The 19,248-nt window shown below is 39.7% G+C and overlaps 1 protein-coding gene across 2 annotated transcripts in view; it reads left to right on the top strand.

Moving 5' to 3' along the window:
* Nucleotides 1-3,135, top strand: part of PIK3CG (phosphatidylinositol-4,5-bisphosphate 3-kinase catalytic subunit gamma) — a 47,994-nt gene extending 44,859 nt beyond the window's left edge. For both annotated transcript variants that reach the window (XM_020984579.2, XM_020984580.2), the window contains exon 11: nt 2-3,135. In XM_020984579.2, coding sequence (XP_020840238.1) covers nt 2-280 — 279 coding nt within the window. In that variant the 3' untranslated portion in view covers nt 281-3,135. The remainder of the gene's footprint in view (nt 1) is intronic.
* The last annotated feature ends 16,113 nt before the right edge of the window (nt 3,136-19,248 follow it).

Genomic DNA, 19,248 nt, shown 5'->3' with positions numbered 1-19,248 from the left:
GGACATCTGTGTCAAGGCTTACCTAGCTCTTCGGCAACACACCAACCTACTGATCATCCTGTTTTCCATGATGCTGATGACTGGTATGCCCCAGTTAACTAGCAAGGAAGATATTGACTATATTCGGGATGCCTTGACAGTGGGGAAAAATGAAGAGGAGGCCAAGAAGTATTTCCTTGATCAGATAGAAGTTTGTAGAGACAAAGGCTGGACTGTGCAGTTTAACTGGTTCTTACATCTTGTTCTTGGTATCAAACAAGGAGAAAAACACTCTGCCTAAGGTTTACAGCAGTATTTGAAGGTGAAAGACCATTAGAAGAGTTCGAAATAAAACTTCAGTTCCTGAACTTGAACTAAAAACGGAATCGGACATTCTGACAGTGAGCACTTCAGAAATATGGCTGTTTCTTGCTGACTTTTTTTGAAATAGCCAAACTGTTATCACTGCAGATTATTTAATAGCTAATGCTTCATACTGAGCAGATTTCCAGGTTCTCCCAGTAATGCCTAGAGAAGAGAGTTTTTAAGTTTAAACAGATTAATACCATTATTGTTATGTTAAAAGGTATGATTGAGTTATTAGGTGCTTCTGAAAATGCTTCCAGAAAGAAATTATAACATCTATTTTCATCTGTGTATCAAAGATTGCCCTTGATGGTACCCTTCTCCCCCTTTTCTTTCTATCCGTTTATCCTTCAAGCATCTCTACAGGGAAAAAAACATGTAGTCAATTTAACTTCATTCCATAAAAGGTGCTTTCAAAACATCCTCTCATGTTGTTAGACACCAATGACATGCCAAGAGCAAAGAAGGCAGGTTAAGCTTTTCACAATGCCATTTGCAATTATGTACTTTAAAGTGAACAAATGAGCATAGAAAGGCACATGAGAACTTAAAATGGAAAATCCACACCTTTTTGCCTTTATTCTTTTCTGCTGGTCTGGTTCCAGGATTTTGAATGTGCGTAATACAAATGATTGCATCTGTTACTGCTCTCCATGTAAGAAAGAGTAATTCAGTGTAATTAAAGGAGCTTTCTCAACCATGGAAACAGGAAATCATTGTTACAGGCTCTCATCTCTGCTTCCTTTCTCACTTTCCATTCTCCCAACTCTTTCCAAACACAAACACATGCCCGCATGGGATTGTGAAATCTTCAAGGGTACTTTTGTCCCAGGATTGAGAAAAAATTATTTGGAAATAAATTCTCCTTTAGAACTACTAACATTTTTAATCTTTATAAGAAACAAATTCCCTATTTTTGAAACATATTTTAAAGGACAATTCAAAAGATACAAATTAATAAACAAGTGATTTCTATTAAATTTATCATAAAAGGATTTTTAAAAGAAGATAATTGTTCCTCTAAAAATTTCCTTTTTGAGAAGAAAAATTTCCTTATTTCCAAGCTTAAAAAACTTCAAAATTGTTTTACATTTTTCAGATTCCATATATAAATGACCAAACCATATTAGGCTATTTGAAATATTATATATTTTGCTATTTATGAGGTGATTATTAAAGTTCTCTGAAATGGAATCATTAAGAAATTATTTATAAGCCCTAGAAATGATCTATACTTAGAACTGTACATAAAATTAGTCTAATTTTAAGGTTATATGAGTAGGGCATGTGGTCAGAGATTAAATATATTTTTGTCAAGTATGATAATTATTCAAGTTAGACCTAATCTTAGACTTTTTTGTATATAAGACAGCAGTAGCCATCCACTTTCCTGAATTTAAGATGTTAGTAATAACACCACCTCCCCTGCCTAATGATTCTCTCCTTTGGCAAGATCTGTGCTTGGCTGGTAAGGAAATTGCCATCATTAGCATTATCTTTATGACCAAGAAATTTTGGGGAAAAGGATATGTATTATCTCAATCAAGGAATCTTTTCCCCTTAAATCAAGGAGGGGGAAAATTGCTATCCTAAGCAACTTCACAATCCTTTGGGAACTGTAAATATTTCACTCTGCTGAAGGCCTTGCTGGGTTACGTATGAGGAGAAAACAAATTCTGCCTCCCTAAAAGGATAGCATTAGAGGCTATGGGGATTCTCATGATACTTGTTTGCCACAAGTCCTTTCAGGACTGAAAGGAAGAATCAGGCTTCAGACAAGTATGTTTTCATTACTCTTCTGAGGAATAATTACTTTCAAGTGAAAGAAAAGTCAAGATCCAGCATTGTATAAATTTTCTTTCCAATGGAGTTCCTGACAGTCTCCTCTTCCTGATGATTAAAGATAATGAAAGAAAGAAAATGTTTTGTGTCTTGCTTATTTGCACCTAAGCAATTGATTTCTTTTTCAGAATTTATGTCAGGTAAGATAGCTTAATTATTTATTTTAACCTGTTTTATGATGTGGAATCGATGTTCTAAAGGATTTGATTGTCCCATTCTGAAGGCATCATGTAAATCATCCCCTGGGTTCCAGTTTGACCCTTCTGCCCCCATCAAATCCTATGAAATTGAGCACCTATATCCTTGAAATTGTGGGAAAACCAAGTTTACTGAGCTATAAGAGAGGTCTGGAAACTCTAGAGTAGGATGGTGTTATGGAAAGAGCCAGAGTCAGAAGTTCTGGTTCTATTCCTGACTTTCTTGTTATCTATTACTCTTTTTAAGTCACTGAACTTCTCTGGGCATTGATTTCCTCATCTAGAAATTGTGGATTAGATGATCTTCAAGGTGTCTTATGGCTCTGTGATTTAGGTGTAGCCCACTAGGGTCATATTAAAACAAAAAAGACATAACATTCAGAATAAACTGATATCTTTCTTAATATTTATCTTAATAATATCTCTATGTATTACACATATATCTTATATCTAAGATATATCTTAATAATTTTATATATATATACACATACATACATACATACATACATACATACATACATACACACATACACACATACACACATACATACCCCCAGTAAAATGTAAATTACCTGACAACAGGGACTGGTCATTTTTGGTTTTGTATCCCCAGTGCCTAACACAGTGCCTGGCATAGTTTAGGCACTTAATAAAAGCTTGTTGATTGATTGAAAAATTACTTCAACAACTATTTCATACGTGTAATTTATTTTTACATGAGCATAGTTGAAATAAATAAATAAAAGCAAAACATTTTTCCGCTCTATTTGCTATCCTTCATCCATATGGTTGTGCAAAACCACCAGAGAATCCTGGTCCCACTGCCTGTGCACTATCAGAATAGCCCCAAGGGTATGAAATGGATCCAGTGTTTCAAACCAGTGCTATTTAGCTTCATTAGATCTGGTTCTTCTAAGTCATTGGAGAGTTAGCCTTAACTTTGAGATGAAACACATCATTTTTAGGAATTTTTTAGAAGTTTCCTTTTTTTTTTTAAGATGAAAGAGTTGCTTCCCGAATAGGTAGTTGTGGTATGAAAAAAAAATTATCCAAGTTAAGGAAATGGTCCTCCCTGAAACAGGAATGAAATTCATTTAGAAAGGAAGCTTGTGAAGAATATGCTTCTTCACTTGGTATTCCAGGCTGTATTGTCTATGTTCATTGGATTGTCTCTCTTACATTGTATGAAGAAAAATACAGAAAAATATTTTCTTGTGTATGCCATTGATTTGGGGGCAGGGGATGGTATGTTGTCTTATTTTCTGTTACAAGAGAAAACAGGCAATTAGTACAATAAACTCAGTGCCAGCCTGAGAACTTGATTGCAAAATCTCATTTTAGAGGCCATTTTAGAAAATACAATTTAAATTTCTCAGTACATATCCTTCCCTTTGCTTAAACCAGAACCCCTAATAGTGAGCTAGATTATTAATTTCAGACAAAAGCAATGTGGGTAGGACTAGACCTAAGTAAACCTCTTTGTCTTTTCTTAGGGATAGGAAGGAAAAAAGGAAATGAGCATTTTATAAAGGTTCCTCTCTTCCAATATGGCCTCAGACACTTGCTCTATATGACCCTGCGCTAGTCCCTTAAACTTGTTTGCCTCGTTCTCCTCATCTGTAAAATGAGCTGGAGAAGGAAATGGCAAACCATTCCAGTATCTTTGCCACGAAAACCCCAGTGGGATCATGAAGAGTCGGACACAATTGAAAACAATGGCCTTTTCTTAATCCTCATCCTTGTTGACCTCTGTCACTCACCTTCTCCTGGATACTTTTTCCTCTCTAGGTTTTCATGACATTTCTCACTTCTGACACTTCTTCCTACCTGTCTGACCAATACTTCTCAGTTTACTTTGCTACATCTTCAGGTCATACCCACTGATCTTGGCTGTCCCCCAAGGCTCTGTTCTCTGGTTCCTCTTCTCTTCTCCTTCTCTACTGTTTTGCTGGGTGATCACTTCAATTCCCCTGGATTCAGTTATCATCCCTATGAAGATGATTCCCAGATCTACATCTCCATCACTGATCTCCCTCCTAATCCCAGTCTGGTTACACCAACTACTGTTCGAACATCTTAAATTAGATGCTGCAAAGACATCTCAACTTCAACATGTTCAAAAGAGAATTCGTTATCTTTTCCCGCCAAACTCTCCTCTCTTCCCAACTTTCCTATTACTGTCCAAAATAGCACCATACTCCCAGTCACCAAGGCTAACAACTTGCATGTGATTTTTAACTTCTCACTGGCATTCACCCTACAATCCATTCTGTTGACAACTATTTCCACTTTATCTTGTAGAGATTGTTTGTTAGCACGTTGTCACCCCCATTAGACCGTGGGCTCCTTGAGAGAAATTTTACATTTCCCTGTATCCCCAGTATCCTACTATGTGCATACAAGTGCTTAATTAATTACTTTAAAAGTCTTAAAAACATGACTGTTGCTGTGCTCCCTGTCTCAGACTCATAGTTCTATTCAAAGGTGCTAACAACTCCATTTTCAATTATTGGCCAAGGTCAGATCCCTGTCCAAGCACCAATTCATTTATGTGACTAAGTTGTACTACATGGTGTTTTAGCAGTAGTTCCCTAGGTGGAGAACTCAGAGCCTTTTGTGATGACCTGGTGAGGGCCTTGGATTTTCTCCAACTAATAATCAATAAGCATTTTAAAGTGCCTTCTAGGTGCTAGGGAAACAGGGACAAAAACTAGAGTCTCCCCTCAGTGTATCTCATATTACAATCATTTGATGTTCATTTGGTATATAGGGTTTTAAGCCCAATGAGAAGAAAAATGAAAGAAATCCTCCTGGCCCAGAGAATGCATCACTAATGGACATTGGCTAAATTTCAGTTCAAGATGTATCTGATATTGATCTCCAGGATCCTGGTTCTGGCTTTAACTAGTTGTGTGACCTCAGATGAATTACTCCATCTCTCTTAACCTCAGTTTTTCCTTCCTTCAAAGAGGGATAATAATTCCAGGGGTAAATGCTTCATGACCAGCCCTAGAAAGAAAAAAGAAAAGAGAAAGGAAGGAAGAGAAAGAAAGAAAAGAAAAAGAAAGGGAGGGATGGAAGACTAGAGAAAAAGAAACAAGGAGAAAGAAAGAGGGAGGAAGGAAAGAAGGAAATGTATGAACAATATACTTTAAAGTTTAATCTGCATTGTTGTTTTCTCTATTACTTTCCTAAATCTAGAGCACCAACAAAACAATAAATCAAGCCTTGATTTGTAGCCTTTGCTAATTTCTGAGATGTAAATGCTCACATTGAAAATTTAACTATAGGCTCTTGTGGGCTGGTACAAGATGACCCCAGCACCACCTTGAATGCCTCCTCTACTTATTGACACAGAGTGGAATGAAGAGGAATGGCAATGTATAACAGCATATCAAGTCAATTTAGGGCATCTTATGACACTTGAATAATCCTAAAATCAGCTTTTCTGAGACATTGTCCCTCCTCTCTGGTAAGAACTTACTTGGCATTTGCTATTTTAAAAAATCACAGCTGTATAGAGAATTTACTATGTAATTTTATTTTGTTTTATTTTGTTTTGCTTTTTTATAAGTTAATTTCACTCCCCCTTTCTCTTATGATATTCAACATTGCATAGATCTCTGGTGCCTTTCCCTTTTGTCTTCTAAAAAATACAAATAGCCCTAAGATCCTGCCCCAGAAGTTCTGTTGCTATGGAATATCTCCATATGCCATTCCTCTGTCAATACTTTCACTTTTTCACAGCACAGAGAACTCGGAGGGTGAAAACAGCTTCGGTTTTCAAAGCCATGTGTTGCTAGTGTAATATTTCAAGTGGTAAAACCCCCACCATCTGCAAAGGAAGGGTATAGTCAATCTCTTGATGTATGGGAATTTAGAGAAAGTCATTGCTTCTAATGCACACAAGGAACACAAGGGTACAATTCTGTGGCCACCATGGGCACCCAATACTGGGAGTACAGGGCCAGTCAGTGTTGCAGGACGTGGGAGGGCTGGTTCCCAACTCACTTTAGGAGAGAATAACTATTCAATTGCTTCAGGTCCTAATATATCAACCAATCAAACATTTATTAAATGAATTAGGATGTGCCAGACACTTTGCTTGCTAAATGCTAATCTTAGAGTGTTGTTGTTTAGTCATTTCACTTGTGTCCAGCTCTTCATGACCCCATTTGGGGTATTCTTGGAAAAGGTACTGTAGCAGCTCACTATTTTCTTCTCCAGCTCATTTTACAGATAAGGAAACTGAGGCAAATAGGGTTAAGTGACTTGCCCAGGGTCACCCAGCTATTAAGTGTCAGAGGCCAGATTTGAACTCAGGAAGATGAGTCTTCCTCCTTTCAGACCTGGAGCTCTATGCACCTAGCTGACCTAGAATCTTAGAGGAGGAGGAGTGATATGCATTTATAAAGCACTTTTAGTTTTGCGCAATGCTTTACAAATATGATCTCATTTCATCCTCATGACAGCCCTTGGAGGTAGATGATATTTTTACACCCCTTTCACCACAACATAGTGATGTCATTTTGGTCCTCTTCAGGAACAAAGGACAAGAAGCAGCCAACTCCCATTTTACAGACAAAGAACCTGAAGCACATGGAGTTCACGTGACTTGCCCGGGATCACACAGATAGTAAGAGTCTAAGGAAGGATTTGAACTCAAATCTTCCTGACTGCAGGTTCAGTGCTCTTTCAATTGTGCCACTGAAGTGCCTAGGTAGTAGAAATAGTAGTAGTTGAGGTGGTAATAATAAATAATAAACAGGATAATAAACCGATTATCTCTGTTGTCCTGTCTGCTGCTAACATTGTCTGGAACATCCTTTTCACTGAGCCTAGAAACAAAGAGCTTACCCCTCAATATTTCTATTCAAATACAAAAATCAATTATTTTATCTACCTGTGTAATTATCCACAGAACATTGTTGTTGTCATTTGTTCTCAAAGAGGACCAATGATATCAGGAAGAGGATGTCTCGACTTGCCAGTGACTTGGATTTAAGCTAGGCAGAGCTGTGCAAAGTCATCAGCCTTACTCTCTCCTCCAGGGTCATCTGAGTCCAGTGGCCAGGCATAGATCAGGAAAACTGGAGATGACCCCTACAGAACATTACACACGAAAAAATAATATCAGGATAGTACCTTGTCTGTGGGTGATTTCTACCTGAACTCCGTCAATAAAGATGAGAATGGGATAAATAAAAGTAGCCAGTGACAAGCATTTGTAGGGGCAATTTATAGAGCTTGTCTGTCTATTTGACTCTCTTGGACAGACGGTCCAAGTAAACAAAGAGTCGAGTCCAGAATTGAAACAAAGGAGGGAGGGTGGGCTGGATCACCTGCAGGAAATTGCCAATACCCCTCTTTTTAATGCTAATATTCTATCACCATTGTTCTATGGAAGCCAGACATGAACTAACCAAGTCTCAGAAGAATTAGTTCACACAAAAGGCAACGGAGTGTGGGTGTGACCAGTCTGCAACCTATAACCACTGAGGAACTTCGAGGCAGAACAGAAGCAAGAGATGTCGTTGGGAAAATGTATGCTAGGAAGAGAATATAGACTGATCATATAGCCAGAATGATGGATGATGGATGAACAGCCTGAGTGTTCCCCGGGGACACTCAGCTTCAGGAGAAAGCAAAGAAAACCTCTAGTGAGTGGGTTAACCCCACACACACCGTAGAAAACTTACGGAAGAAAATGTACAAGGGTCATATAGGATGGGCAGGCATGGGTGGATTGTGATTTACATTATTAGAGAGAACTTCCAAATCAATGAAATCACAAATCTGGGGAGAGGTTTTAAGGTCTGTAAGGTGTTTTACATACATTACCAGCCCCAGAGCCTTCGTTATGACAGTGTTACCAAGTTTACTAAAAGTATAGACAAATAATGAGATTTAACAATCAGCTTTAATAATAAGGAACAAATGGATCTTCCGTGTTGGTGTAAGGACTCTATGCACTCTACATTTTCCCATCTTGCATAGTTCTTGCCCTTGTCTTTATATAAATCTTCCATAGACAATTCATTCAAGATGCTAGACTAGGCTGTTGCTCTCTTAATAGCAACACTAAGGCTAAACCCCCACTATCTCCCATTCTTACACCAAAACTCACACGTCTGCTTTTCTATATACTCTGCCTACTTCATAAAGCAGATAATTTCTGCATCTGAAAGTCTTGAGGTAAGAGCCCAGATGATCGCTTAGCTAACGCCCTCTCTCCCAAATTACCTTGTATTTAACTACTCTGTATATATTTGTATGTATTGATTCTATGTTTCTTCTCTGTGTGTCTGTGTATTCGTTGTTTTCCCCAAGCTGTTATTTCATTCTTTGTAGTTGTATCCCCAGAGCCTAGCACGATGTCTTGAAAATAGCACATGCTTAATAAGGGCTTATGGATTGATTAGTTGATGTTGCCAAGAACTATCATAGTGAAGCATTAAGACTCTTCGAATCACCCTTTGCAATTGACTCAGCAATATTAATACTAGGCCTATATTCCATAAAGAGGAAAAGATCCCATTTGTACAAAATATTTATAAATAGCAAAAAAAAGGAAACGAAAGGGGTCCCCATCTACTGAGGAAGAGCTAAACAAATTATTATTTATGAATGTGATAGGATATCATCACACAATAAGAAACGTCTAAATGAATAGTGTCAGAGAAAACTGGGAAGATACGTACAAAATAATGCAGAGCGAAAAACCAGAAGAATGATTACTTTATATGATAACAACCACACTATAAAGACAAACAGCTTTGGAATACTTACGATCTCTCGCAAACCATAATTCTAGAGAAGTGATGATAAAGCATGTTACATACCTCCAGACAAAAAGATGAAGTAATCAAGATGCAGAATGCAACATAAGTTTTTGGGAAAAGACAATGTGGGGGTTTCCGATGTCTAACTATGGACATTTATTACAAGGACTTTGATTTATTTGTTTTGTTCAATGAGGGACTGGGGAGATGGAAGGTCATTTGTCAGCAGCAGAGAGTGTCCAGAGGAGAGCAAAGAGGATGGTGAAAGACCTTTCAATCCATGTCATGTGAAAATTGGTTGAAATAAGGGGGATTATTTGGCCTGGAGAAAAGAAGACTCAGGGGGATATGACAGCTTTCTTCAAGTTGAAGAGCTTTCATGTGGAGTAGTTAGGTTTGTTCTGTTTTGCTCAAGAGAGCATATCCAAGAATAACAAATGAACATTGTGGAGAGGTAAATTTGGGTCTGACATCAGGAAAAAACGTCCAAATTATTAGAGTTGTCCCAGGGTGGAATGTGCTGCCTCAAAAACTGGTGAGTACCCCCTCCTTAGAGGTTTTCGAGCAAAATTTAGATGATTTGTCTGATGTGTTATGGTTGGGATTGCTTTCATGTATGGTTTGAATTAGCCGCTAAGTTCTCTTCCAACTCAAATTCTGTGATTCTTTGTTTTAGCAGACTGCTGCTGTTGGTGTCTTACCATGGTGATTAAAGCCTCTGATCTTTAGAAGAGTTACCCAAATAGTCTTAGCGATGCCAGGTTGATGTCCTGATAGGATGCCCATAATGGGGTTCTGTTCTCAGTCAATGGCAGTCACCCTACACTAATTCTCCTGCTGGCTTATCATGTATGCCTCTAAAGACACATTGCTGTAATGTGAATAGTGGTCCAAAGCATGACAGCCTAATAATAACAAACTGCTGCTCTCCAGGCTCAGGAAGTTGGAGTGATTGCTTTCTCCCTCTTAGGTCTGGACTCAGGCACATTCACCCCTTGGGAATCCTCACCACCTAAAAAAATAGTCAGGCTTTTTCTTGAGCTCTATGGCTCTTTGTACTTTTCCTGGGGAGATTATTTAAGGGTTACATTTTAGCACATGTCTAGAATTTCCACAGAGTGGGGAGTAGAAAGATAATCAATGTATAATGTATATCAAGTATAAGATAGATATTTTATTTTCTCTACACAATGAAAATGCTTAACATACGCTAGACCCACAAGATCACATTGATAGAAAACCTTAAATAAGGAGGAATGATGCATAACCACTACTCTATTCTCTCTCCTGAGAGACTGACACACATTCATCACAACATGAAGCAGTGTGGGAGAATCTGAGTAAGCATTTTTCATTTCACCTTGTTTTTAATTGTCCAAATAAATCCCCCAGCCTGGCCAGGGGTTAAGCTCTTCCTACTATGTGTGATCACTTTCTCCTCCAGGAAGTGCTGTAAGAGGGTCAACTGGGGGCACGGTGGGTAGAGCATGGGCCCTGGAGTCAGGAAGACCTGAGTTCAAATCTGGCCTCAGACACTTACTAGCTGTATGACCCTGGGCAAGTCACTTAACCCCAGTTGCCTTAAAGAAGGAGAAGGAGAAGAAGAAGTAGTGCTAGTGGTAGTGGTGGTGGTAGTAGTAGTAGTACTAGTAGTAGTAGTAGTAGCAGCAGCAGCAGCAGCACTGTAAGGGATAAAGTGTTAACTATCACTGACTAAAGAACCCAGAAACTCCTGAGGCACTGACTCCTGAAAGCCACATCTTGAGATTGCTGCCCAGTCAACCTATGATCACAAAATAAAAGGATGGTCAGGTGCCCAGATTCAAGCTCAGGTAGCTGAACTTCTGCTTTAGCTGACACATGGGAACAATCATCATGCCTTGATACCATCTTATAACCTTTCTGGATACAGAATACCACTCCTTATCCTTCCCTTTACAGAAAATTCCAGTGTTACATCATGTAACCTAGAGAGTCAAAGGAAGAGAAAACCTGGGATGGAGTCACTCTCTTTTTGAGTCAGTAGCTCTTTCTACCATGTAGACAATAAAGGGACTGCTTCATCTCAAAGGGCAAGCCCTTTGTCAATGAACCCCACGTGTCCATGGAAGTTATTTAAAACACTCCCATAAATGCTCCAAGGGATATGATCCCTGACACACCAGAAATGCTGCTGACTTCTCCTAAACCCCCTGAAACGTGACGGGCATCTGCTATTGACTATTTCCTTAGGAAATAATGTTTGTTGGCAGGAGCTGTCCAGCTGTAACTAATTTAGGAAAGGTTGGAAACTAGAACCAGCAGCAAAGTTCTTGATTGAGACTTTTGAATCTGGTATGACACTATCTCCCACTTGCAGCATTGTTCAATGCCTCCCCAATTCTCTACCATATTAGCAGCCACCAGTGGAGATCTTTATTTAATAAATCTGAAGCTCCAGGTCTTTCCATGAATGAGAAAAAATGGGCTGGCCTTTTTTTCACTCCCTAGACTCAGAGGCTACAGCCAGCATTGTGGAAGGCCCTTTAACTCCGGGAAGGTCTTGGGCCCAGTCTTACCAAAATGGTGAGGCCGTGAAGATAATTTTGCTGCTGGATTTGGGGTCAAACTATCTAGATTCAAATCCTGGCTCTAATACTTACTTGCCTTGTGACCTTGTGCAAGTTACTTCCCATTTCTCGGCCTCACCTGTAAATAAGAGATTCTCATGTGTAAGATGAGGGAGTTAGGCTTAAAGTACCTTCCAGCTCTATATCTATATCTTAACTCCTCTCCACCAGCAACAAAAAACTGCAAGTGATGAAGTCAGTTGATGAACCCCAGAAAAGCCCCTAGAGCTGGTGCAGACAACGACTGAGAAGTTGCTTGAGTTCTTTGGGGTGGGTTAGTCACCCTGGTGATCATGATCCCAGCTGGATGATTGCATAAAGATATCTAGAAGCTTGGTGAGCACTCCCTGAGAAGTTTTCTGGATGAACTATTGACTTTCCCTGTTCTACTGTTCAGCTGATCCTGCTTATGAACCTGGTAGAGTAGACAGAGCATTTGCCTCAGGAAGACCTGAATTCAAATCCTGTGTGACCATGAGCAAACCACTCACCTCTCTCAACCTATTTTCTCATCTGTAAAATGAGGGAGTTGGACTTTATGGCCCTTACTATTCCTTCTAGCTCTGAATCTATGATCCTTGAGCTCCAGCATGCCCCAGGAAGTAGCCTTCCAGGTCTCCTGTGCCACAGCCCACCTGACAGGTACCTGGCTAGCCCCTGTCATCTAACTCAAGACACTTTTGATGACTCACTTCACATGGACTCTGCCAATCAACAGATCTATGTGTTCTGGTAGGGGAGGAAATTGGACTGCAAAAGATGCCAGTGCTTGCCACGTGCTGGTCCAAGATCAAGCTGATGTTGCTAGACTAGTTTATACTGTTGTTGATTGGTTGTGTCTGATCTTCATGACCCTGTGGACCATAGCATGCCAGGCCCTTCAGTCCTCCACTATCTTCCAAAGTCTGTCCACTATCTTCCAAAGCTCATGTTCACTGCTTCCATGGCACTGTCCATCTCGTTCTCTGCCATCTCCTTCTCCTTTGCCTTCAATCTTTCCCAGCATCAGAATATTTTCCAATGAGTCCTGTCTTCTCATCATGTGGCCAAAGTATGCTTTGGCAAATATAGCACAAGATTAAATAATGCACTGAACTCAAATAATGTCTGGCACATAGTAAGCATTTTAAAATGTTTGTTGGTTGATTATTTGAAATCATGGCTGAATTAACTCTAGCCTCGCTATTAGCTAGATTTGGTGCCTGATCCAGTACTTGATGCAGAAGAGCCCATGCATCCTGGAACAGGGGGATATCTATGACAGGTCCAGTGAATTGCCAAGTATACATGTTTATACTATGAGCATAATCTTAAGCTGTTATATTTGGGGAATTCTGGGCCTCAGAAACATACCCCAAGGGATATACCTCCAGGCTCTTGAGACCTTTATCAACACACATTGGCTGTGGGCAATGGCCATAGTTGACTATGGGATTTCATCAAAGAGCTGCCATCACCCCATCTTCATGGTAGCAAACATTCCTACAAAGATGCCTTACTTCATTTCTTGTGGTATTTCTCCTTCTGTGCCTCACCCCACACACATCTATTTCTTAGTTAATATTTTTAGCTATATAGTCTCCCATCACAGTCCGTGTTGGATTAGTGCCACTCTGTTTATTCTACTTCACATGAGTTTCACCTTTTACCCTCAATTGACCAATCAATGAGCACTGACCAAGTAGGACTTCACTTCTACTTCCATGCCTCTTAGCACTTGGATTATTTCATTCTCCTACCTACCATGAGATTCTATTGCAGCCATGCCATTCATTTCTCCAAATCAAACTCTCCATCCCCCTCTTCTATGAGTTTTGTTTTTTCCCCATGCTTTCTTATCTTCTTCCTGATTCCTAAACAACTATCCTAGGAGTGAATGACTACTTAAGAGAAATGAAAGCAGGTGAAAGCCATCCTAAAGGAGACGTGGCAAATGAACAAAGATGCCAACAATGGCAACCAGTGCCTAGGGGAATCCTGACATTTAAAGGACTAGGTAATACTGAATGTCCCAAATATCTACAAGGATGAAACATCAGAGATGCCCAACTCTGTGCCACCTCCTCCTTGAAGGCTTCCTTGATCAACCATATCTCCCATTAGTAACAAGACTTCTCCCTAAGACCTTATGTAATACCTTATTTTGTAACTCTGATGAATTTACCATGTCATATTATCCTAAATATAGCTATCTGTTGGTAGAGTCTTATTTCCCTACCAGACTGGAAGCTCCTTGAAGGAAGGGATCATGTCTTATCTAATATTTGTATCTCTCTTGAAACACTTAACATAGTGCTTTGCACATAGTAAGAACTTAGTAAATGGAGTTTTGCTGCTGCTGTTTTTTGTTTGTATTTGACAAGCTAAACATAGGACCCATTGTCCAGATAATAAAGTTTGGTAACCAATGACAATTTCCTTCTAAAAAGAGTCAGGTTTCCAGGAGTCAGACCAAAGGAGCTTGTCTGTGTAGACTTTTGATTTGCCCAATTAACCCTGGCATGGGCTTGGCTTTTATTTGCTCATTGGCCCTTTCTCCTTCCACACTCCCCAATCCCACATACATTTTTAGGAGTAATTTCATAGTTGCACAAAACTTCTATGAAGTAGGCCTACTTGGCATTTTATTGCCACTTATCAAAGAACGTGACATATCAATGGAGACTCACAAAATTCACTAGATCATTAGTATGGGTTTTAAAAAAGGCTTTTTGGGGTTTTTGTTGTTAATATCTTCTTTGGGTTTTTTTGTAGCTTTTTTACATTATAGTCATTTCCTGACATACCCCCCACCTCTCGCCATTGAATCTTCCCCCGAAACAAAAACAACCAACTCAAACCACAACCACATTTGACATGTCAAACAACATTCTGTACCAAAAGTCCTCTAACTCTCTGCAGAGAGGAAAGATAAGTACTATATACAGTGAATTCAAGAACCAGGACTATTCATTGCAATTAATCCACATGTAGCAGCTCTTTTGTGTTGTTTTTACTTATATTATTGAAGTCATTATGCATCTTTTTCTATTTTCCTTGACCCTGATTTCATACAAGTGATTCTCCAGATTCTTCATATACAAAATTTCCTATGGCACAATAACACTCCATTAATTCACATGCCACAATTTGTTCAGTCATTCCCCAATCATTAGGCAACAGCCTTACCCCAGTTCTTTGCTATCTCAATGGGTACTGCTATTAACATTTTGGTATGTATGGGACCTTTCCTCATCAACTCAGCTTCTCTCTCTATCTCTTTCCCTCCCTTCCCTCATGTGTGTATATACAGCAAAGTTCTCCCTGGGCTCTCTTCTCTTCTCTTCTCTTCTCTTCTCTTCTCTTCTCTTCTCTTCTCTTCTCTTCTCTTCTCTTCTCTTCTCTTCCTATACTGTTTCTGTTGGTGATCTTAGCTTTATTTAGATGACTCCTGAGTCTACATATCTAGCCTTCACCTCTATCCTAATTATAGTCCAGCTTTTTTTCTTTCTTTCCTTCTCTGCACTCAAACAGCCTTCACCCAAGTTCTGATGCTCTTTCCCTCTCTCCTGAGCTATTGTAATTCATTTAATTGGTCCTCTTGCCTCTTAATCAGGCAAATTGAGACCTGTTAAAGACCTTAGCTTGAAAAAGCCAAGGACCCCCACTGCATCCTGGGCCATCTCCAGTTGTTTTGATCCATATCTGGCCATTGGACCCAGATGGCTCCAGAGGAGAAAGTGAGGCTGGTGACTTTGCACAGCCCTGCCTCACTTAAATCCAATTCTCTTGCACATTGTGGCATTGCCTCCCTGATGTCATGGTCCTCTCCAAGAATGAAGGACGAACAGCAGCAACCCCTTGCCTCTAGATCTCTTCCCTTCTCTCTTCCCTCCTATCCACCCTCCACCCACCTGTTAAATGGATATTCCTAAAGCACAGATGTGACCATGTAACTCCCCAGCTCAAGAAGAGTAACTGGATTCCTATTGTCTCTAGAATCAAATACAAATACTTTTGTTTGTCATTTAAAGCCCTGACTCTTACCTATTTTTCTGGAATTATTTCACATTACTCTCCCTTCATATTTTAACCATACTAACCCACTTGCTGTATCCCATTAACAACATTCAATCCCCTGCCTCTTGTGTCTTTGTACATGGTCCAATATTCCTGGAATTCTCTATTTTCTCACCTCTACTTCCTGGGATATCTAGCTCCTTTCAAGGTTTAGCTCAAGTGGGGTGGGAGGGGAGGAGCCAAGATGGCGGAGTAAAAGCAGTGACTTGCTTGACCACTCCCCCAAACCCCTCCAAATACCTATAAAAAATGGCTCTAAACAAATTCTAAACCAGCAGAATCCACAAAAAGACACAGTGAAACAAATTTCCAGCCCAAGACAACCTGCATGGTTGATAGGAAAGGTATATCACACTGGGCAGAGAGAGGAGTGCAGTTCGGTGTGGGATGCAGGCAAAACAGGCCTCAGTGAACCGAAACAGGTTTCAGAGGACTGAATCACGGGCAGCTGTGGTGGTTTCCAGACTTCACAACACTTAAACACCAAAGACAACATAGAAGGTCAGTGGGAAAAGTCTTTGACTGAGGTGAGAGACAGAAGCTTGGGCCCAGCCCCAGTCCCCCAGTGTGGCCCTGGGGCAGTAGCTGCGTCTTGAGCTTCTAGTCCACAGACTGAGGGGGAATTGAGTGGCTGATCAGAGGGGGATTGCAGAGATCTCTTTGCTGAGGCAGGATTCTCTTGCTTTGCCCATGTTTGGATCTGGGTCACAGTTCTGGGTGGTGGTCCTGGGGCCAGGAGGAGCACTGGCATGGTGGAGCTTGGTGGTGGAGAGTTCCAAGGCAGAAAAGAGTGCTTGTGGTCACTTATATACCAGAGCACAGGCCAAGAAAAGAGTAAACACCTCACTCTTGATCATACCACCTTGGAAGAACTGAAAATTTACAGGTCTAGAAGTATCTCTGAAAACAGCTGCACAGAACCCCCAAAAGCTTGGGACAGTATATTCTCCACACTGGAAGAAGACCCCTGCCTTAACAAAGAGTTTAAAACTCAAGTAATTGGCTGGGATCATGAGCAAACCTCACAAAAAAGTGAGACCATAGAATCTTTCTTTGGTGACAAAGAAGATCAAAACATACAACCAGAAGAAGACAATAAAGTCAAAGTTCCTACATCCAAAGCCTGCAAGAAAAATATGAATGAGTCCTAGGCCATGGAAGAGCTCAAAAAGGAGTTTGAGAAACAAGTAAGAGAAGTAGAGAAAAAACTGGGAAGAGAAATGAGAGTGATGCAAGAAAATCATGAAAAACAAGTCAACAGCTTGCTAAAGGAGACCCCAAAAAATACTGAAGAAAATAACACCTTAAAAAATACCCTAACACAAATGGCAAAAGAGGTCCAAAAAGCCAATGAGGAGAAGAATGCCTTAAAAAGCAGAATTGGCCAGATGGAAAAGGAAGTCCAAAAGCTCACCGAAGGAAATACTTCCTTAAAAATTAGAATGGAGCAAATGGAAACTAGTGACTTTGTGAGAAATCAAGACACTGTAAAACAAATCCAAAGAATGAAAAAATAGAAAACAATGTGAAATATCTCATTGGAAAAATAACTGTCCTGGAAAATTGGTCCAGGAGAGAGAATTTAAAAATTATTGGACTATCTGAAAGCCATGATCAAAAAAGGAGCCTACGCATCATCTTTCAAGAAATTATCAAGGAAAACTGCCCTGATATATTAGAACCAGAGGGCAAAATGGAGATTGAAAGAATCCACGGATCTCCTCCTGAAAGAGATCCCCAAAGGAAAACTCCTAAGAATATTGTAGCCAAATTCCAGAGTTCCCAGGTCAAGGAGAAAATATTGGAAGCAGCCAGAAAGAAACAATTCACATATTGTGGAAACACAATTAGGATAGCACAAGATTTAGCAGCTTCTACATTATAGGACTGCAGGGCATGGAATATAATATTCTGGAGGGCAAAGGAGATAGGATTACAACCAAGAATCACCTACCCAGCAAAACTGAGTATAATCCTTCAGGGGAAAAAATGAATATTCAATGAAATAGAGGATTTTCAAGCATTCTGATGAAAAGACCAGAGCTGAATAGAAAATTTGACTTTCAAATACAAGACTCAAGTGAACATGAAGAGGTAAACAGGAAAGAGAAATCATAAGAGAGACTTATTAAGGTTGAACTGTTTACATTCCTGCATGGAAAGATAATATTTGTAACTCATGAGACCTTTGTCAGTATTAGGGTAGTTGGAGGGGAAAATTATATGTATGTAGATAGATAGATAGATAGACAGACAGACATATAGATACAGGGCACAGGGTGAGTTGAAGATTAAGGGGTGATATCTGGAGAATAAAATTAAGGGGTGAGAGAGGATTATACTGGGAGAAGGAGAAAGGGGGAGGTAGAATGGGGTAAATTATCTCACAGAAAAAAGATAAGAAAAGGCTTTTACAGTGGAGGGGAAGTGGGGGAAGGTGAGAGGGAATGAGTGAATCTTATTCTTATCGGATTTGGTTTAAGGAGGGAATAACATACACACTCAATTGGGTATTGAAATCTATCTTACCCTACAGGAAAATGGGGGGGGGGCAAGAGAGCAGGGTGATGATAGAGGGGAGGGCAGATTGGGGGAGGGGATAATCAGAAGCAAACACTTCTGAAGAGGGACAGGGTCAAAAGAGAACAGAATAAATGGGGGGGGTGGGACAGCATTAAGGGAAATATAGTTAGTTTTTCACAACATGACTACTATGAAAGTGTTTTGCATAACTATACATGTATAACTTGTACGGAGTTGCTTGCCTTTTCAATGAGGGTGGGTGGAGAGGGAGGAAGAAAGAAAATTTGGAACCCAAAGTTTTAAAAACATATGTTAAAAAAAATTGTTTTCACGTGCAACTGGGAAATAAGAAATATAGGAAATGGGATATAGAAATCTATCCTGCCCTACAGGAAAATAGAAGAGGAAGGGGATGGGGGGGGGATAGAAGGGAAGGCAGATTAGGGGAAGGAGTATTCAGAATGCATGCCATCTTAGGGTGGGGGGAGGGGTGAGATGAGGAGAAAAACTGGAACTCAAAATCTTGTGGAAGTGAATATTGAAAACTAAAAATAAATAAATTTTTAAAAATTAAATGTAAAAAATTATGCTACTTAGATCATCTCCAAACATAAATTTAACTACTGGGATTCTAAATGTGTAGTTCTTATCCAATGAGCAATGAGCTGATAGAACTTAAACACACTGATATGGAAATTCATGTTATAAATATAATTAGACAATAAGCAACATGGTGCTATAGTAGAAATTCTATTTGAAACAAAAATGCTATGATTTGTTTCCCAGCTCTGTTGCATACCAACCTGTGTGACCTTGAGAAAGTTACTTAACTTCCACGGCCTTAGTTCCTCAGTTGTAAAATGAGGAGGTTCCCTTTTATGACCTCCAAGG

The sequence above is a fragment of the Phascolarctos cinereus genome, unplaced genomic scaffold (assembly GCF_003287225.1).
Source record: "Phascolarctos cinereus isolate Bilbo 61053 unplaced genomic scaffold, phaCin_HiC Scaffold_1;HRSCAF=81, whole genome shotgun sequence".
Lineage (NCBI taxonomy): Eukaryota > Metazoa > Chordata > Mammalia > Diprotodontia > Phascolarctidae > Phascolarctos > Phascolarctos cinereus.
The sequence above is the reverse complement of the archived record's forward strand: the minus strand, read 5'-3'. Positions and strand labels throughout refer to the sequence as shown.